The sequence below is a fragment of the Chenopodium album genome, chromosome 8, assembly GCF_948465745.1.
Source record: "Chenopodium album chromosome 8, dcCheAlbu1.1, whole genome shotgun sequence".
Lineage (NCBI taxonomy): Eukaryota > Viridiplantae > Streptophyta > Magnoliopsida > Caryophyllales > Amaranthaceae > Chenopodium > Chenopodium album.
In genome coordinates, this window is record NC_137841.1 from 74,828,944 (window position 1) to 74,850,957 (window position 22,014).

Here is a 22,014-nt window from a genome sequence, read left to right on the forward strand (position 1 = left end):
CTCATCTTACGTGGCAGAATCACTTTTGCTCTTTTTGCACTTTTTCATTACAAAAATATCTCCGCCCTTGGATATTTCATCTCTAGTCTCCCCTACTCTCATCCTCAGCGCGTGATAAATTCCAAATTTACCCTTTTTCCCAACTCTTTTTCACGCGCCTCATTTGATGACTCACCTCTATATAATCCCTCTTCTACCCGTCTCTCTCCTCAAACCAGAGCTCCAAGTAGCCTCCTATGGTAGCTTGAAAAATTATATAAATAAAAAATAAAATAAAGTTTGACTAATGTCTTACTCGAGAGGCGATTCGAGTTTAGAAGACGGCGATCGCCAACAGAACATGGAGTCTGTTGGCGGCGCCGGCAACCGTCGCCGGAGAACTGCAAACGAGTTCTCCGGCGACGGTTGCAGGGATCCGGAGGCGTGGAATGCGTTTGCGGACAGTTTTAGTCAGGTGCAGTCGGTGTTGGACCGGAATAGGATGCTGATCCAGCAGGCTAACGAGAACCACCAGTCGAGGAGGCCGGATAATATGGTTAAGAATGTGGCCATCATTCAGGAATTGAATGGGAACATTACGAAAGTCGCGTCGATTTACTCCGAATTGTCGGGGAATTTCGCCGGAAGGGTGAAGCAGCAACGGCAAGGAGGTGGAGGAAAGGGAGGAAGTAGCAATGGAAGGATGAATAATGAGTAAAAGGGGAATTTTAAAGATAAAAAAGATTATCTGCCTTGGTGTGATTTATTAGTACTAATAAGTGGTACTAATTGCTAGTACTAATAAGTGGTACTAATTGCTAGTACTAATTAGTTTTGTCAAGGAAAAAAAAATAATAATGAAGGGGAATTTGGCTCCTTTGTTCAATTTTATGTAATTTAAGCTATGAGATGAGATGTAAGGATGAACGTTGATTGGTAATGAATCGTAATGAGTTTTTACTCTGTACTAAATTTGTTCGAATTTAATCTACTAATTTAAAAAGGAGTAAAAAACTTTTATAAGTGTAGTTAATGTATACTTCCTCCGTTCTGTTAATATTGCAACAAGGAGGAAATTACGCATCCCAAAACACATTTTATATGCTAAATATCTACAATTGTGTAAGTGTAAAAATTATAAAAAGTGGATATTGTGAAAGTATTATATGAGACGAATCCAATAAGATCTCACTTGACTATATTTTGCTTAACGTATGACTCATATTATATGGTCAAACAAGAGTGATGAATACTGCAAAAAGTCAATATCTATGATGATTTAATTCGATCTTTCGTTAGTTCTTATAAAAAAAATCCCATGATAAAGGTATTGAATAAGTAACATGCTCATTAATCCAGTACTAGATACTTTGATTTAAAGAATAAAAAATCAATCAATCATTGAACATATTGTAAAAAATGAAGTTAGAAATTGACAATATATGTCATAGATTGGAGCTAATCATGATATTACACATTTCTAGAATTGACTAAGCATGAACAAATGGACAATTTCATGCCAATTATATGATCCTCAGCTCCAATCTTTTTTTTTTTTTTTTTTTTTTTTTTTTTTTTTTTTTTTTTTTTTTGTGTCAAAAAGATTGGAGCTGAGGATCATATAATTGGCATGAAATTGTCCATTTATTTGTTCATGCTTAGTCAATTCTAGAAATGTGTAATATCAGGATTAGCACTCAAAACATCTGGATAATTAGCACTTGATGTGTCTATTTTTGATAGCTGGAGCCAGGATTGATGATAGGTGAAGAAAAGCAATCAACATGAAACACATTCAAAATCGATTGAGTAATGATGACTTGATGAACATATTTTGACACTTTATCTTTATTTTTATTTTTATTATTTTTATTTTTGGTTTTTGTAACAAGGAGTACCAATTAACAAAATATTATATGGAGTATTATAGCATAATCTGGTAGGTGTGGATCAAATTTTGTATTGTGCACCTGTTTACACACACACATATATATATGTTTGAACATGGTGGTGCCTGTGTGACAACCGCGGAGTCCTTTTGCTGATGGATATTAGATATGTAGTAAACTTTACGGAATTACGATTAAGAATAGAGTATTAAATTTTGCTACATCAAACAATTAAAGAGTCCTTATTAAGTTATTAATCTTATTATGATGCATGTAATTGCTATACATTTAAAAAAAAAAAAAAAGAATTTTCAATATAATTGTTTCTTTAACTCGTAAGTTGTATATGATCTCACTTAGTCGCTCTATTAATATCTTCATCATATACGATTTTTTTTATCACTCTCGTCTATCTTTTTATCGTCACATGAACTCCTAAAATAATGTATTTCCTCTTTATTAACAACTAGCTTAAAATCCCGTGCAATGCACGGTTAATAAATAATTATATTACACTAAATTCTACCAAAAAAAAAATGTATAAAATAAATATATACTGTAAAAAAGAAAGTAATTAAATATGATGTAATAGCTTAGTTATAATAGGCAATTTGATAGTTAAGGAAGTTTATTTTAGATTTTGTACAAAGTATAAATTATAATTTAGATACAAACCTTATTAATGTAAAAATAGTTTTTTTTTTTAGTAAGTAATTTTGGAGGGAAATTTTTTTACATTATGTTGCCAAGTGTCCCTCTAAGTTTCGCTTTTAGTATATTGTAATAATTGATCTTAAAAGATTTAGATGAGGTTTATACGCGTATTTGTATTTATCCATATTCATGCAAAGACTAAGGGCCTGTTCTCTTCCGTTGAAATTCAGTTCAGTTCAGTTCAATTCAGTTCAGTTCAGTTCAGCTCTTAATTTACGTCTAATGATATTGCTAATGATATAAAGCCAAATTTCATTCTTTTAAGCTCTTATTACAACGACAATAACAACAACAACAACAATAATAATAATAATAATAATAATAATAATAATAATAATAATAATAATAATAATAATAATAATAATAATAATAATAATAATAATAATAATAATAATAATAATAATAATAATAATAATAATAATAATAATAATAATAATAGAAAAAATTGGCAGATATATATTTCACGAAGGTCACTGCATCTGCAAATTCCACTTTCTCCTTATCTGCGCGTCAGGTTGCCTTATGGAAGTCCCAACAGGGGGATCACTCTTCGGCCTGGTTGCGGGCGGTTCCGATATCGGGTTTGGGTCAGACTATGAATGGTAAGACTTACCGTAGTGTTCTTTGCTACAGGTTGGGTGTTCCTTTGTTCTCCATTTCAGCACCGTGTTCTGCTTGCTCAAGAGTTTTTGATGGGGATATTTATGGGGATCATGCAGTGTCTTGTGCTGGGATGGTGGGTATTAAACATCGGCACAACGTTGTTCGTGATACCCTTGTTGATATTTGTTTTCGGTCTGGGATTTCTGCTCGAAAAGAGGTTAACGTTGGGTTAACTGGAGGGAACGACGGGGCTCTTCGACCAGCAGATATGTTGCTTTATTCCTGGGATAGAGGCCTTGATGTATGTGTTGACTTGACGGGATCTTCACCTTTGACACAATCGGGGTTGTCTGACTTCGTTCCTGGTCGTGTTGTGTCTACGGCGGCTCAGCGGAAGCGGGACAAGTATGGGGCGCGTTGCAGGGCTATTGGCTACGGTTTTCTTCCTTTTCTCCTTTTCTTCGTTGGGGGAATTAGATAAGGATGCTATTGCGTTGCTGAAGCGGGTTCAGACGTTTGCTAAGATTCAGGATATTAGTGCTCGTGCGGCAGCTCACATCTTCAGCAGGATCGGGTTCGCTATAGCTAGAGGGGTGGGGGCCTAGATTGTATCTCGGCTCCCCACTAATTTCTTGTAAATTGATTGACTTTGTAGGTTTTTTCTGATATAATAATAATAATAATAATAATAATAATAATAATAATAATAATAATAATAATAATAATAATAATAATAATAATAATAATAATAATAATAATAATAATATTAACAATAATAATAATAATAATAATCAATAAGTAATAAATAATAATAATAATAATAATAATAATCATCAATAAATAATAATAATAATAATAATAATAATAATAATAATAATAATAATAATAATAATAATAATAACAATAATAATTGAAATAATAATACTAATAATAATAATCAATAAATAATAATAATAATCATCAATAAATAATAATAATAATAATAATAATAATCAAAATTATAATCAAAATTAATAATAATAATAATAATAATAATAATAATAATAATAATAATAATAATAATAATAATAATAATAATAATAATAATAATAATAATAATAATAATAATAATAATAATAATAATAATAATAATAATAATAATAATAATAATAATAATATGTACATTTGTATATACACATATGTATAGTAATAAATAATCAAAGATCACTAATCCGTAGTTAGAAATCACTAATTAATCAGTTCAGTTCAGTTCAGTTCAGTTCAGTCAATCGGAACATGCCCTAATAGTCACTCATTGATCATCCCATCTACAAAGTCCAGGGCATTTACATTTAAATCTAATCTGCTAGAATTTGCCAGTGTATTGATTTGTTCCCAATTGATGCTAGTGAAAATGTAAAATGGAGCACTTTACGCATGATCTTTTGTTTGTTCTCTTTAATGAGCCAACTTTTCATCTTGGATTCTAGTTGAACAAGTCACTTGATAGTTAACACAACATGATTTTGTTTTCTATTTTTCTTTAATTGCTTTAGGAGGCTCTTTTAGGCTACAACTCTGGTAAGTGATCAATTCTCTTTCTTGTATTTGTTAGAAACTTATAATGATAATCTTGTACTCTTGTAGGCTATTATCTAGTTAACAAGTCTTGATTTGTGGATGATTATAGATTTGTAGTCCATCTATTATGTAGTTAGAAATAACAAATATATCGTATCAAGTTAAGTTAAAGTCTTTGTTGATCACAAATAGGATGCAAATCCCTTAATCCAACCGAAATTATTATTTTTAAACGAGTTAGATGTAGAAATTTCAACTCAAACTCGTTTATGGGATATGTTCAACTGTTCAAGTTTAGTGAGATATTTTCAAAATATCTTACACACCACATCCGATGTGAGATATTTTTTGGCGCGTGTGTAAGAGGGAGCGCGTTGATTGTATTCAATGTCGTAATATAGGAATCTAGTTGACGAATTTTCAAGAGATCACTGATTTTTATATGAATCTTGATCAAACACAGGTGAAAAGATTTGGTAAAAGCAATAAGCATCTTTGAAAAGGACATAGGTGGGAGTAAAAGTGCAGCATGATACCCTGGCATCTAATTCTCTTGCATGAGCACATTTAATTATTTGAAGAATACGGATAACTGGATAAGGAGTCTAAGCTAGGAGAAAATGGCATTGAATAACTTACATAAATGCTGCAAATTGTGTGATATTTCAACTATGAATGAACTAGTACATTTTTATTTGACCTATTGATATGAATCATATATTCATATGATATGATAGGTGAAAAGAAAAATACCATGTTATGTTCCCCATTTCAAGTTGACCGACTCGAATCTAGTACATGAAACTGTCATGGCCCAGTGCAACTAATTCCCATAGGCCATAGGCAACTAGCACTCTAGTAGTGCAAGGAAGCTATTCTTTCTAGAGGCTCTGTCAGCCTCTAGCAACGTTAGCGGTCAGGTTGGTGTCACCTCGTAACAACCACTCAATGGTCGAGCCGTCGAGGTGTCTTAGGCTAATTGGCCAAACACCTAAACTAATCATTTAAACAATTACTTAGACTAGCAACCCCTAAGGCCCCAACATCTTGATTGACGCGTCATGAATATATGCTAGATTTATAAGACTCGGAGTACAATAATTATGTATTTATGCAATTACATGATCTCCCGCATAGCTTTCAGAATATAGAAGAATGCATTGAAAGTGCAGGATTTTGCAATTCAGCAAAAAGAAGATATTGATAGTAAGTGGCATAGTGGCATATTATGCTGGGATTACAATTATGTCAACATTGTACAAGATGCTAGTATATGTTTGTCCAAGAAATATCAAAAGTCTGCTGTATCTCACTGGTGCCAGCTTCCAAGGGCTACTGAGTGAAGATGTGCAACGCCTTCTGTACTCAAGATGACGATGATTTTATTTCACCGGAATTTGATATGACAACTTTGCCTCTTGGTATCCCATTTTGTGTACCACGCGCCTCAATCTTATGAACGATATCCATTCCTGACAACACTTCACCAAACACAACGTGCCGCCCGTCCAACCTATAAAGTGCAACCACAAATGGAAAAATTATTACAACCTTAGTTGAAGCATTCATCAAGGTTTATTAGAATTGAGTCCCACTTGTCTAATATCTCCCCTCCAAAAGCTCGACAATGACCACAAACCAACACAACCTCATCTAAAGCTAAAAGAGAATCATATGGACACGCAGCTTGGGACAAATTTAGCGCAATGTGACAGGTGTAACTGTGCCAGGGAAAAAGTCTATTTTGGTTGGGTTTTTGGTGATTTGGACTTGGCATCAAAATCCTGCTCCTAGACGTTAACGTTTGTTGTAAATTATTTTCCACTCTTATATCATAATGAGTTTAAGTACCAAAGCATTGTGTAAATATAATGTTTTCCCGTTAATACTACTCATAATCTTAACTGAACTAAATTAATAGCAAAATTAACAAAATGTGAATTAGATGACCACTTGGCAGAACCTGGGTTGTGGAATCCACAAAAAATATTGAACGGCCAAGGATATGCAATAATAGTTAGATATGCATAATTCTGCCAAGTTTTATGGATGGTTACCAAGCTAAGTTCCTGGATTTTGATAAGAAGAAACAAGATATTCTTTCTTTCTTTTTTTTAATGAAAAGAAACAAGAAATTCTGAAAGAAAGGGCCATGAGAGCCTCAATTCCAACTGCCCTCCACCCTCTGCCCCTCTCTCACCGTTTTATAAACAAGAAACATATAACAGAATCCAAAACTTAGCAACTTACCAGTTTGTTTTAACAGTTGTAATAAAGAACTGTGATCCATTGGTATCAGGTCCAGCATTTGCCATTGAAAGAATTCCTGACCAAAGTAAGCAGCAAAAAGATTTATTCAAATACGAGAAGTTAAGTGCTATGCAAACAATTGCAGATCATATTCTTGCAATATAATACTATAAGCATTACGGTTTAGTAGCAGTGGAGCTAGTTTGTCAAGGCATGTGCCCATAGCATACCCACTTCCTCAGAAAGATAACTCTTGAACAAATGAATCACACCAAGGCTAAGTTTTGCACAAAAGAAAAGGTACAAGGCTAGCCCAAGGAAACTTTGACCCAGCTTCTCTGGTGCATTCTCATAATGCAAAAATATAATAAATTAAGATAAACAAATAAACATGTTGCCCCTCAAAAAAAAAAAAAAAAAAAAAAAAAAACAGCTCCAGTATAATGAATATGTGTGGTAATTTATGCTACCTGGATTAGTGTGTTTCAGTTTGAAATTCTCATCTGCAAATCTCTCACCATATATAGACTCTCCACCGCGGCCATCACCAACAGTGAAATCACCACCCTGAATCATAAAACTTGGAATGATCCGGTGAAACTTGCTTCCTTTAAAGTGCAGAGGTTTCCCATTGTTTCCAACTCCTTTTTCTCCTGCAATAATTAGCGATCTATTTAAGTCATAAAAATTCAATGTTAAGACAAAGCTATTCCGATCCAGTTCAGTAAGTCACCTCAGCTAGTCAACTCTAGTTGGTTTTATATAATCCATTGCCAAGAATGTAAAGTGTAGCTCATACTATCATTTATACCAGCAAGAAATGCAAACTTTCATGGAAATGTTGTCAAAAATGGTTGATCCTCCATTATTCTTAAATAGTAAGATGAGTGTAGGCAAGAAATAAAACTGAAACACACTTGTCCAGGTAGCATATGGGAATTAGCTTCAGAAGCTGCAAAGGTGGCAATGGCATGTGGATTTCATGACAATATACGGCCAATTACTCTCATTACTTGTAAAGTCATAACAAATATGCTTCTAAAACAACATTCACTCAGATCACCTAACAATTTATAAAGCAACTATTTGACGGCAGAATTGTATGTTTTTAATTAAAGAGTAAATCACATGCTCGGATGGCCGGACAGGTAAATCACAAGAAACCCATGTGCAAGATGCGTTCATCATCTGGCTAGAACATGCAAAAAGAAGAGCACTAGCCTTGAATTCTTAATATTTTTGAAGATCACTCTCTTAGAAAGAAGTAAGGAAATTAGATATAGCTGGAAATTTGTAGATACTCATTGCACCAATTGGATCCATGAATAGAGGCAAAAACTAAAAGAAAGGGAGCAAAAGTTACATGGCTACCCGTGCATAGTGCTCGAAAATTCTCTGCAAAAAAGATAGATTTTCCCATCAGTTAAAAAGATTAAAAAAAATAACACTGAGTGATTTTCCAGTGCAGTTAACATGGAGCATTTAAGTAAACTGAGAACTGTACCTACAGTTCTGGGGACTGTTTTTCCAAAGAGGCCCATAACAATTCGTCCTGAAAAATAAACAAATAATAATCAGATTCCCTTCACATAATAGAAATTTTAATCACATAGTTCCAGAATACAAAACAGTTGGGACTGCTCTTATGAAATCTAAATGTGTATTGAATGGAATTCATTAATGAGCCACCTTGATCTATATATGATAGACATTTAGACAGTAACTGATATAAACTCTTATGTCTCTATGCCGGAAAATATCAAAGCAACGTTATTTTGCTTAAAAATGTATGAAGACACTAATCCTTCAATTGGATACGAAGAACATATATTAACTTAGGGAAAGGAAGATGAGTTCAATTTATCTGCTCCATAGCTTACAGTACTGAAGTTATGTTGGAAAGACTTTAACTTTTATTTCTCCTACATCTCCCCCCTATCTCTACCAATGACTCATCCCCATTGAGAAGTATGTGAAAAGAAGAACATCCATACTTGGTTAAAATGGTGGAAAGTACCAAGTCTAGATTGAATAATTCAAACTCAATAGTCACTAATGCTTCCAGCTAGGTTAAATCCCACATTACACATGTTTAAATCATAACTAAATCTGCCATCTAATGCAGATGTTCCTATATTATGCAGATATTTTGAAGGTGTGGTTTATTGAGCATTAAAGCCTTATCGAGGCTCGTTGCAGAGAAGAGGTCCCTGTCATATAACTAATTAACTGTGTGATATACTGCCGATAAATTTTTCAGAGGATACGGGTGTTAGATATATGCAGGCTTAATAGGGAGGAGGCCTTTTTCATAAGACTTTAATCTATATACGCATTTACACCTGTAAATTTGCAACAAAGAGTACAAACAAGTAGAGAAAAGGCTAGCAAGATAATTGAATAAGCCAAATTTTACATCAATCCCATTCTAACCATCAAATGTGGGCCTGTGGCCATTTTAGCTATTTCAGCAATGATAGGAGTTTTCTTAGAAAAGGTGTCATTATTCCTAAAATGATACATCTGCCTTCACATGTCTTCCCAAACAACAAAACTCTCGGTTTTGAGCTAGAGTTGTCAAGTAAGACAGCTTGCCCTTTGTCAATACTAATGCATGTATCCACATGGAAATAAGAAAAATGTTCGTCATGCAAATTATGCATACAGGTAACAGATACCTCAAGCCGACCATACCACGCAAAAGTAAGTGATAATAAAAATGCAGGCCATGACAGGAAACTATGCTATATGAACTGTCAGAGCTGTGAATTATTTTGCAACATAATAACACTATATGCTAGAATGCTAGTTATTCAGCAAAAACCAACACTTCCAGCGAATACTTGGAGACAAAATCCACACCTTACAAACAAAATCTTTCACTAAGCTATTATGATCACGAGTAACCATTCTAAATTTCTAATGCAATAATAATTTGAACCTCTTTTCTCTTTTCCTTTGTTATTTTTCTTTGACTAGCTGTACATTTCTCACAAAACACCTCAAAAACTCATCAAGAATTCAAACAATTCTCAAATGCATATGTTAAAAACAGCACATACCAGCAAACTTCCCATCGATTTCGACATCAAAGAAAACCCGGTGAGTCACTTCTTTCAATCCTCCATCCGACACCTTCCCCTAAAACACATACTTTCCAATCAAATAAACACCAATTGACTATATAACATGTAAATTTCCCAAAAAAAAAAAAACACAAATGGGTAATACCAAATCAAACACAAATTATAAGCTCACCTCATTATTAGTCCCTAAAACCTCACTTTTAACGAGCGGATCGCTAGTTTTTTGCAATTGAGGTGACCCGGGATCACTTAAATGATTCTGCAATTGGTTCAATCCAAAATGTAGCATAAGTTGAAAAATTTACAATCTTTTGTACATTTTTTTGAATCAAACAGAAATTGGATTTGACAAGATGCAAATTCTGAGATTAAATCAAGAAAAAAACACTAATAAAATGAGAGATTGAAGGTGAAAAAACATGAGATTATATACTAGTTTAGCATGAAATTAAACACACAAAAAAAGATAATGAAGAAATACCAGAATAAGAAGTAAGAATCCGAAGAGAGCGAGAAGCCATAGTAGAGCAGGAAATATGATCCGTTTGGAAATCGCCATAGTTCTGAGCTCACTTTGATTTCCAATTTTAGGGATTTCCTTTTTTGGTAGGAGATTGAAATCAGAAGATCACTGATTAGCGGACTCTTTGGATCAGGCCCGTTTTCTATAAAGGCCCGATTTCCTACCCAATGTTGATTGTCTGGCTAATTGGTTACTCGTACAAATTCTTGGCTGCATTCTAGTGCGGTCAAGCTAGCTGCAACAGCAATAAATATGAACATATAGTACGTTAAAATGAACATACGTTTTTTTTTCTTCCCTATATCTTAAATCTCTTTCTTTTTCTTCCTTAGCTCTATTATTTTTCTTTCTCTTCAGTTTTCTTCTCAATTTAAAATTTTCTCTTTCCTCTTTACCTCACTTCCCTTGAATCTTTAAAGTTTTCTTCTTCTTTATATAAAATTTTGAGTTAGTAATTCGTGTTTTGATGGGTATACTCCTTTCTTTCTAAATCTATGAGTTTCAAATTCAATCATTTGGCTTTATCAAAGAGGAAAGAAAAAAATGGAGGAGAGAGAAAGTTAAGGTCAAAGAAAACAATGGAGGTTAGATTTTATCAATTTGTAATTGTATTTTGTATGATTTCGTTGATCATGCATGATGATTTATTGTTTGATTATTTGAAATTATTATGAGTTTGTGATGAATATCAATTAAATTGCTTAATTGTTAATGAATATCAATTGTATTGTTTAATTTGTAGTTATTTTCTCTCTCCCCTATCTTTCTCTCTCTCTTTTGATTTTTTTTCTTTTGATTTCTAATAATGTTACAAATCAATAATTATTTTCTCTATGATGAATCAAGATTAGATTTAAGGTTTATAATCAATTTTTTAGAGTTTCAATAATTACAATCGATCTTGAATATAATTTCTGTAAAAAAAAACTGAATACGTAGGAATTTAAAATGAACATCTTTTACAAAATGAGCATTTAGTACACCGAAAATGAATATTAAATACATAAAAAATGAACATATTTCGACAATTTATTTTATCTTTATTTTTCATTAATAATTATGTACAATGAATTTGAACCTTTATGAAAATCATGTTCATTTTAATATCCTAAATGTTCATAACTTTTTGTTACATATTCATTTTATAAGTGTTCATTTTTTAATACTAAATGTTCATTTTTATTAGGTTGAAAGTAAAATATAATACGTTGAAAGTTAAACTATCTGAACATTTATGTTGAAAATCTGAACATTTTATTATGAATATAAATGTTTCGTTATTCTTTACGAACATATCTGTTATTGATACATATGACATATAGAGTGAATATTATTTATATTTTTAAGTATTGTATTGATGATTATATATTATAAACATTCTAAATAATTATTATGAAGATATTTTGTGATGATTATGAAAATTCTGATTATTTGTTATATTTTAGTGAGTACAGATTAATTGTATTTGTAGAAGACAAAGACTCTGAATTAGTGAAGAAACAACTAAGAAGTGATGAAGAAGTATATGATATGTACAATGAATTTGCCTTTAAGTTGGAGAATTTCCAATGTATATGATCCCAATTTTATGGTTGTATGATAAAGGTTCATTTCTAATATACTAAATGTTCATTTCTTTTTTTTTTTTTTTTTTTTTTTTTTTTTTTTTGACATGTTCACTTTTTATTACTGAATGTTCATTTTTATTACTGAATATTCTTCTTCTTCTTTATTTTTTTTAATGTGTTCATTTTTCTAACTAAATGTTCATTTTTAAGGTCGTGGTCTAGCAAATTTATGATTATATGATAATTAGATTCATTTTTAATAAATTATCATTTCCTTGTAACATGTTCACTTTTTAGTATTAAATGTTCATTTTTTTTACGTGTTCATTTTTTGTTTTTATATGTTCATTTTTTTTCATGTTCATATTTTTCAACTAAATGTTCATTTTTTATTTGGGCCGCGCGTTTTGGGCTTCACTTGTTGTAGCTATCTTAGCTGCACTAGAGTGCAGCCAAGACCAATTGGGTTACTCGTATTCGCTTTCATGATGTTTTTATGTGTAGTTCTAAGAGTTTTTACTTTTGTATAATAATAATGGATTTTCGGATGTTTTTCACGAGTTTGAGTAGACGTGTCAATTTAGGTAAATGGGTCGAGTTTGATATATGTCGATACAAATCGAAATTTGTATTGGATTATTTATAGGGCATATATGAATTTGTCACTTCTATCAGTTTGAGTGGATATTTACTTCCCTAAAAAGTTTATTGGGTTTTTGTTGGTAGATAAAGTACTCTTATACGGAATACTAGGGTTGGTTTATTGCAATTTCTCCCTTGAATGTTTGAACAACAGGGTCATTGGTCACTAAATTCATTGTGTTAAAAAAAATGCTTGTAGAATAGTATAGTACAAGTTTGCTTGGATACGCATAAAAAAGTAGCAAAAAAAAAAAAAAAAGAATGTTTATGCTAAGATCAATACTTGCAACATTTTGACTAGACACGCTTGTTGATGTATATGTTTGACCATCAAATTTTTTTTATATATACGAAGTATTTATAAAAGTTATAAATATTTTATGCTCGTATTAATAAAACATAGTTACTTTAACTTTCACATAATATCTAGAAAAGATGGTTAAAGTGAGATGTGCGAATAATGCAAAAAGTCAAAACGTTGCGAGTAATTTGGGACGGAAAGAGTACTTGATTGTTGACTTGTTGTCATAAATTTACAAATGAACACTATTTAAGATACTATTACAGTTAGTCTTTGTGTGAATCAAGTTTTATAGTGTACTCCAGACAATTTGCTCAAGTACTAAAATTTTCTGTTCTAAACTTTTATTACTGTATTAGATTTGTTTGTCCTATCGTAATAGATTTATTTGAATGTAGCTCCAAAATAGAAGATTTCTGATAGCTTTTTGTCTTAATTTGATCTACTTCTGTGTCATTATGTTGTTTATGGGTATTCCCAAAAGATAAAGATGTTTTTGTCATTAACAATAAGCCATGGAAAGATTACATAATACCCCTATTGTAACTACCAAAGAAAAAGTGAAAAAGGAAAAGATTTATGTTCAATTTAGTTAATGTTAACATCTTAGAGTTTTTAAAATAATACACCATACTAAAAAGTAAACAAATCAAATCAATATAATTCATGAATATACAATCAGTTTAACTTTATACGTAGTATTATATTTGAAAAAAAAAAAATATCGTCATTTTTATAATTGTCAACTAAAAATATGCAACTAGTATATAAATTAATATAACTTGTAAAATATATTGTTGGAGGTCGATCAATGATAAAATGATTAATATTTAATGAAGGGCCTGTTCTCATTAACTGAACTCAGTTGAACTAAACTGAACTGAATTGAACTGAACTGAACTGAAATGAAATAAATATTTTATAAGAAGTGCAAAAGAAACAGCACAAGCTCGTGAAAGGTGGAAAGTAGCAAAGGGAAATGCTAGGAATCGCGCTATTGGGTTACAACAACAATTATCATGTACTTTCTCAAAGAAAAAATCTACACGACAAGATCCGTCAAAAGAGTTTCCACCAAGACCTACAAGTAATGATGTAACAGGTTCGTTAGATTCGAAATCAAAACCTAAAGGACATAGCAAACTTACAAAAATGATGCAACAAATTGAGGATGATCCAGATAGCAATGAGGGTTTTAATATGGAAATAGGGGACAAAAATATAAAAAAAAAAAAACAGTTCAAAGCCAAAGAATTACACACACGAAGCCAAATATTTAAGTATGCATATGGACAACTTGAGAAAGAGAAGGCTATGCAACAAGAAAATAAGAACCTTACATTTTCTGGAATAATTTCAATGGCTACTGATACTGAAATCCGAAAAAGGCCTTTGTTGGAAGTTGCTTTTAAAGATTTGACGGATATTTCGTTTTCACTTTTACAACTATAAAATTTTAGGGAGATAAGAGTACACAATTTTATTTAGACATCATAGCCGGGCGCATCTCTAGGCGCTGGCCGCCGGTAGGGTGGGGTGGGGTGTGGGTGTCCGCCTGGGGAGGGGGGGGGGCTGCCAGTGGGTGGGTATAGGGTGGCTGGTTAGTGGGTTATTATAGGATTAATGATTATTTTTTAGATAGGTTATTGATTTAATTAGGTGTATTAGTTGTTTAAGTAAGGATAATGTAGTCTTTTCACCACAAAAAACTTACTACAAAAGGAAAAATAATAAGTATGACATGACGTTATGATGTGGCTTTAAGAAACCTTTTTTAATAGATAATAATAATAAGTATAGATATAGATTAAATTTTTTAATTTTAAAAATGGTAGTTTTTGGACTCCAAAGGATTTCAAAGGGTGGAGTCCAAGTCCGGTTTGAAAAAACAATGAAATATTGAGTACAAGTTGGGTTGAATGACCTTAAAAGTCCGATCCAATGTAAAAAATCAGCCCCTAGTCATTGCAATGAAATTTACACTGTACAATAAAAAAATTATATTAAAGGAAGGAATTAACAGCTAAGATGGTTGGTTGTTATTATATATATTGATATAGAGAGTAGGGTTTTCAGTTTTGACAGAAGACATAAATATCAAATACGGAGTTTTGAATAAAAAATCAGGAATGTCCTCGGAGAAGATCCCGAAGGAAGGGAGGAGGAACGTGTTGGTGACGAGTGCGCTCCCTTACGTGAATAATGTGCCCCATCTGGGGAACATCGTGGGATCTGTGCTGAGTGCGGATATATATGCTCGTTTTCGGCGTCTTCGTGGTGACAACGTTCTGTTTGTGTGCGGGACTGATGAATATGGCACCACCACCGAAGTCCGTGCCGCCATGGAGAACCTCACTCCTCGCGAGATCTGTGACAAATATCATCCTTTGCACCGTGAGATTTACGAGTGGTTCGATATAAGTTTCGATCAATTTGGCCGGACATCTACTCCCCAACACACCCAAATTTGCCATCAAGTTCTCAATTCCCTCTACAACAACAATTTCTTGGAAGAAAGTTTTCTCGAACAGGTAGCTTTTTCCTTTTTCCCGTTTTATATTCCATAATAATAATAATGCTTTCATTGTTATTTCTCTGTTTTCCTTTGATTTTGCGGAGTTGATTGCGGTGGTGGTGGATTGTTTCCTCTTTATTTTGTGGGCTTTGGCGGGTAGCGAGCCGGGTTTATGTTTAATTTTTTGTCAAACCCGAGCCCTACTCGCCCATTTATATTAACCGACCGGGTTTAACCTGCCCACTATACAATTTTCTCAAGAAGGTTCTCCAAGCCCGCTCTCTTTGGGGGTCGGATTGGGCGGTCTTAGCGTATCCTCCTCATGAACTGCTCTACTTACAACAAACTGTTAACCACGCAACAACCTGATGTGGATCATTAATTACCACGCTAATTTGTATAGTCCAGTAACCTCGAAGAGCTAAGTTTTAACATCGTCGAAAGCCAAGCCATGATGTTTCTTCCCTCAAAAAATTCCATACAATTATGCTTTTCTTAGTCCACTATGCTCAAAGGCAATTGCTTAGAACTAAGTATTTTTGATCCACAAGTACTAAATGCATTACAAAATTAGCTAGATGCATGATAGATGAATGACACTTTACGTATGATTAATACTGTACTACTATTACACGTACTGTTCTATTGAAATTTGAAAGTAACATAATGGTTTGCCCTTAGTATTGTATTAAACTATAAAATTCTTATAGAAAATGAAATCAGTATATGAAACATTATACATCGAGCAACAAGAGATACGGTAGAAAGTTGAATGGTGGGGGTATTATGCAGGGGCGGATCTAGGGGGGTTCAAGGGGGTTCATTGAACCCACAGATTTTTCGGAAAAAAATTATAAGTTTTAATTTTTTTTTTTTTAAAAAAAAAAAGTAAAAAAGGGTTAAAACTAATTTATGTGAGTTAAATTATCAAATGTTAAAGCTTGGCACATTGGTAAGGGAGTGATTGTTAGAGCATTGAACCCTCCTCCTTAGGTCTTGGGTTCGATTCCTGCTGCCCTCATTTTATGTTTTTTTTTTTTTTTGATATTTTTTTCCGAGTTCTTCCGTTCTTTGTGAGTTTGTGAGACCTCTTATTCCTCTACTCCTCTAAATTCTTAAATCTTTATTTAATGGTTAATCTCATTTTATGTTTTTATTTTTTTTTTGTAATTTTTTTCCGAGTTCTTCCGTTCTTTGTGAGTTTGTGAGACCTCTTATTCCTCTACTCCTCTTAATTCTTAAATCTTTATTTAATGGTTAATCTCATTTTATGTTTTTATTTTTTTTTTTGTAATTTTTTTTCGAGTTCTTCCGTTCTTCGTGAGTTTGTGAGACCTCTTATTCCTCTACTCCTCTTAATTCTTAAATCTTTATTTAATGGTTGATTTTATTAAAATTAGTGATAATTAGTTAATTACATACTTATTTTTTAATTGGTTTTGATATATTGTTGAATACTTGAATTGTTGACAAATTGAATTGTAGAAACTTAGAATTTAAAATTTTTACTTGGTCTTTTAATTGATAATTAGAAGAAGTTTACATTGTTAAATTTGTGTTTATTGGGGGTTTGAGATTTTTTATTTTTATGTGTAATATTGATTTTTTGCAATAGACATATAGATTTATAGAAGTAGTAATGTATTAGCACGCTTTCAAACTATGAAAACTCGAAAAATGCTTTTGTAGGTTTTTTTTTTTTTTTTTTTTTTTTTTTTTTTTTTTTGTAAAATCCATCCATTTGTAATTAAAAAAAAAATGAACTTATGTATTGAATATTTAGTTAATATATGATCATCATTTTTTTTTTAAAATTCCGAACCCACAGTTCGGAATTCCTGGATACGCCACTGGTATTATGTTATGAAAGGGTTAGAATTATAAGGGTAAAATTGAAAATAAAAGTTTTATACAAAATTAAGTTGTGGACTGCGTTTAGGCAATTTTTACATGCATATGGTTCCTCCTTTTTCGATCATGTTTACGATTCCATTATTATGCCCCCTCTTGAGTCTTTTATTACTTAATTCTTATTCCTTTTCACAGTTGTATTGTCAACACTGTGCTAAATTCTTGGCCGACAGCCTTGTTGAAGGCCAGTGCTCTCGCTGCCTTTCGCCTTGTAAAGGCGATCAATGCGAGAGTTGTGGTGCTTTTGTCAATGCCAGAGATTTGCTCAACCCTATCTGCAAGGTATGTAATCTTCCAACATTCTTCCCCCTTCCCTCTGTTCACCTGCTTGCTTACCTTACTAACTTATATGTCAGATTTGTCGGAGTTTGGGCCTCACTCTTCGCACCTCAGAGCATCTGTTTCTACAGCTAGCTTCCCTGCAGCCAGATTTGCATGCCTTTTCTGACCGTGTCACCTTTTCCAATCAGCAAGCCGTGACTGATACCCAAAATCTTCTCCAGAAAGATCTCCAGCCAAAGTGCATCACTCGTGATCTTAAATGGGGAGTTTCCGTCCCTTTTCCTGCTGACAAATTTAGAGATAAGGTGACAACTCAACTCAGTTTATGAACTTATTTTGTTGCTTAGGAAGGTCACGTTTGTGTGGTTTCTTGATACGTACCAGGTGATGTATGTTTGGTTCGATGCCCCCCTTGGCTATATTTCCATCACCAAGTGTCACACATCCAAGTGGGAGCTATGGTGGAAAAATCCCGAAAATGTTGAGCTTCACTGTTTCATGGGGAAGGATAATGTCCCTTTTCACTCTGTAACCCATTCTATTCTTACCTCCATTTCTTCTTTCTCTATGCTTTATCACCTATTCATTATCTCCTGCACTGTTTAATGCCTGACCATTTACCCTGCTCCAGGTCTATTTTCCTTCATATTTGATTGGAACCGGGGAAAACTGGACCCTTCCTAATTCGATACATGCTACACATTTTCTGTTATACGGAGCAGGTTCATTCTCGACTCTGTGCTTTTACCGATTGATTGATCCTTTAATTGCCTAGTTGCGCTGCATCTTGAATGAACATCTTATAACATATATGTTTTCTGTGTCTATTGTTCACTATTTTGTTAATTGTAATGCTTTCCCAGGAAAATTCTCTAAGAGCAATGGTATCGGTGTTTTTGGTGATGATGCGAAAAAAACAAATATACCTGTAGAGGTTTGGAGATATTATTTGACTTGCGTTAGACCAGAGGTAACCCTTGTTTTCTTGCTGAAATTCTGTTTTGGACCTTGGTGAATAGATACATGTCGTACTTTCAGATCTTTTGCAATTCGTAATGACGATGAATTTCGATTTCTCAGACATCTGATTCCAGATTTTCTTGGGAGGACTTGCAAGCAAAATTGAACAATGAGCTTGCTGACAATTTAGGGAATTTCTTGAATCGCGTGCTCACCTTTGTTGCTAAGCCTCCCGGTAAATCTCTCTCTCTCTCTTTCCCTTTGTGCTCCATTACATTGTTACTAAAGTTGTCATTGAACACTGTCCACTATTATTTTGGTGAAGTGCAATAATTTTCAAGCTTTAAAAATAAGTGTGGTGGAATATTTAGAATGCTATGAATTTTACTGATAATGATATTAAAACTCTGATTCACGATAACCATTGTAGGTGCCTCATTCTTATTCTGTCTTGAAAACATAAAGATTAGAATAGAATTTAGGGGTGATAAAAATGTCTAATAAGAAATCAAGTTGGTTCTTTCAGCTTGTTTAGTTTATGTCAGAGGTTCTCAAAGGATATTTTGAAAGTGATTGCTTATGTACTGCTCTGAAGAGCCTCTTTGTCTCATTTCATTTTTGTTTTCCTTTTTTCCACAGGAAAAGGATATAACTCAGTTATTCCCGATGTCTCTGATGATGTACTGGGTGAGATGGACATTGAGTTTGTTGATTACCTTAAACACTATGTGCAGGAATATGTCAAAGCCTTGGAGAAGGTATCTCTATTCACCCTTTTTTCTGAAGTAGTCTTTGCATAACTTCATGTACTAGGCTACTGGCTTGTCACCTAATATTTGCTTTGATGCTATTCCCGTTAATTGTAGGGTAAGTTAAAGGATGGTCTAAAGGCTGCAATGGCTATTGCCAGTGAAGGAAATAGACACTTCCAGGTAATGGCAAGTTTTGGCATGATCTCACTCATGGCTATTGCTTTGGTTCTGTGGTTCTTGATGATTATCCAATTACTCTTCTTATCATGAACTAATTAGCTCTGACTTTAATTGTTGTTTTGATTGCATCATAGAGAACTGAAGTTTGGAAGCTTTTTGCTAAAGATAGTTTGAGGTGCTCATTTGTTGTCAAAACTTTAGTTGGAGTTGTTTGCATTCTTGCATGCTTGCTTCAGCCATTTATGCCATCATTTACCACAGAGGTGACTTCAATTTTGGAACATAATTGTTTTTCCTCTCTTTCTGCTTGTTTTTTTTTCTTTTTAATAGTAATTTGGTCTTTTCGGCGGTATCTTTAGGTGTTGAATCAGCTTCAGCTTGAAGCTCATGACTTAACACTTGATGATGAAAGTATTGAGAGGTTTCAGAAGCCTTGGGAACTTGTTCCTGCTGGTCATAAAATAGGGAAGCCGCGTCCCCTATTCAGGAAATTGGTATAAATACATTTCTACTTTTCACCCCTAAGCTATGAATCTTTATATCCTCAATTTAACATTATTACATCCTTTTGTCCTTCAGGATCATAACGATGTTGAAAAACTGGAAAGAGAGTTTTGTGGAAGCCAGAGTGACCGGTTTGAGAATGTCAAGTCACTCAACAAAAGCAAGTTGGAGGTAAATACGATCATTCTGGTCTGTTTTCTGTAAACTTTGCATATTTGGATTTAAATTTTGGGCGACCTTTGCCAGTTTGTAGAAAGCACTTTTAGAGCTATAGCCAGCGAATTCCCTTGATAAAAAAAAGGAAAGTTTCAACTCGAAACTTTATTTATTGTGCGGATCTCATAAAATTATACTTTCATGTTGAATGAGTATATACATGGGAAGTAAAAGCCATATATAGGGTGCTTTTGTAAAATTTTACTTGTATATTTGGCGAGTTTTTTCAAAACATATTATGCCACAATAGCCAGAAAATAGCTAAGAAATAAATGCAGAAAGGGGTACATGCAAAGAAAAGGGCTCATCCTTCCATTGAAACCAGCCTAATGTGTCTTCATTGCTTCTTTATTTTCTGTGTTCCATACCTTCACTGTGATATCATGTTTGTGGAGGTAGTTTATTCTTTACTGCTATTACTTGCGAGCCTAATTATATTTGTTTTTTTCATGAATTTTGTTTTGTTACTATTTAGAAATGATAGTGAAACCAATAAAATTTCTATATTGCGTATTTTAATTTTCCATTCTTATACAGACAGATAGTATGTAGACTACATTAATGTGTGGAATTTTTATTTATTTATTTATTTTTTTTTTTCTCTTGTTTGGTTACCACAGGTTGGCCTTGTCAAATAATGGACGTGGAATGGAGAGTATGTTGGTGGTTGACATCCTGACTTATAGACTACTTAATATCTATGAACCTTACTAATTTATTATTTGTTAATATAATACTCGCTTGTTAAGAAATACGAAGTACTTCAATATACTAGTTGGTGTAGCTCGCGGTACTTGAATAGTGACGGATATAGCGAGTTTGTGAAGTTAAGTTTAACTAATGTGCTTCTGTACGTAATTGTGTCAAGTTTGTCCTTCGTTTTATAAGCTTGATGTTTAGAGATCATGTCGTGTGCAATGAAAGCTTAAAACGAATGCTTATATGTCTGTAGTAGTGTGCCTCAAGTATTTAAAGGCGAAATCATGTGGTTATTTATGCAAGGCGCTTAGTGAGCTTATGGGTAGCGAGTCATGAGATAGGTAATTTTGCAATAGAATTTGCCACTTTATAAGAAAGCTTAGAAGAAAAGGTCATTAACAATTAAACAAGCAGGGGACCTGTCTTGAGAGCTTCTGTTCAGTAGCTCCAGGAGTCTTGAGACCATCAGCTACTGCTTCTAGGATACTACACTTGCGATGAATCACCACACCCCTTGACAATAATACATCACCCCATTAGTCACGGACAACCATATATACCTAGACCCACTTTACCATCTTTACTCACATTTATTCTATTTACTTTATCAGAGGTTTTTCAGTGCGGCAAGCCACACGGTGCGGCAAGCCACACGGTGCGGCACGGGTTACTTGTATTCTAGGGTTACTTACAGTGGCGGATCCAGGATTTTCGAACTTATGAGTCACCATCAATAATTGATCACTTGTTTCAATCCAAAAATTATATAAAAATATTATATTTCACCAAAATGATTTCAATCCAAAAATAGGATATAAAAATACATACTACAAAGCTATTACATTAAACTAACTTTATGATTTTTACTTAAAAACAAGAA

The 22,014-nt window shown here is 33.2% G+C and overlaps 2 protein-coding genes and 1 pseudogene across 2 annotated transcripts; 2 read left to right on the forward strand and 1 right to left on the reverse strand.

Moving 5' to 3' along the window:
- Positions 1-253: 253 nt before the first annotated feature.
- On the forward strand, positions 254-887 carry LOC145556697 (protein EARLY FLOWERING 4 pseudogene; annotated as a pseudogene).
- A 4,945-nt stretch (positions 888-5,832) lies between these two features.
- On the reverse strand, positions 5,833-10,746 carry LOC145642404 (peptidyl-prolyl cis-trans isomerase CYP19-4-like). Its single transcript, XM_081693579.1, has 8 exons — positions 10,563-10,746; positions 10,254-10,340; positions 10,058-10,136; positions 8,500-8,547; positions 8,367-8,390; positions 7,466-7,648; positions 6,996-7,071; positions 5,833-6,258 (listed from the first exon to the last, which is right to left on the reverse strand). The coding sequence occupies exons 1-8, from the start codon at positions 10,638-10,640 to the stop codon at positions 6,111-6,113; spliced, it is 723 nt and encodes a 240-aa protein (XP_081549705.1). The 5' UTR covers positions 10,641-10,746; the 3' UTR covers positions 5,833-6,110.
- Positions 10,747-15,212: 4,466 nt separating this feature from the next.
- On the forward strand, positions 15,213-21,329 carry LOC145556698 (methionine--tRNA ligase, cytoplasmic-like). Its single transcript, XM_081618354.1, has 13 exons — positions 15,213-15,646; positions 17,677-17,823; positions 17,898-18,128; positions 18,208-18,351; positions 18,455-18,545; positions 18,687-18,793; positions 18,904-19,018; positions 19,423-19,541; positions 19,650-19,715; positions 19,850-19,978; positions 20,075-20,209; positions 20,295-20,390; positions 21,056-21,329. Exons 1-13 carry the CDS (start codon positions 15,245-15,247, stop codon positions 21,071-21,073), a joined length of 1,800 nt encoding a protein of 599 aa, XP_081474480.1. The 5' UTR covers positions 15,213-15,244; the 3' UTR covers positions 21,074-21,329.
- Positions 21,330-22,014: the final 685 nt, after the last annotated feature.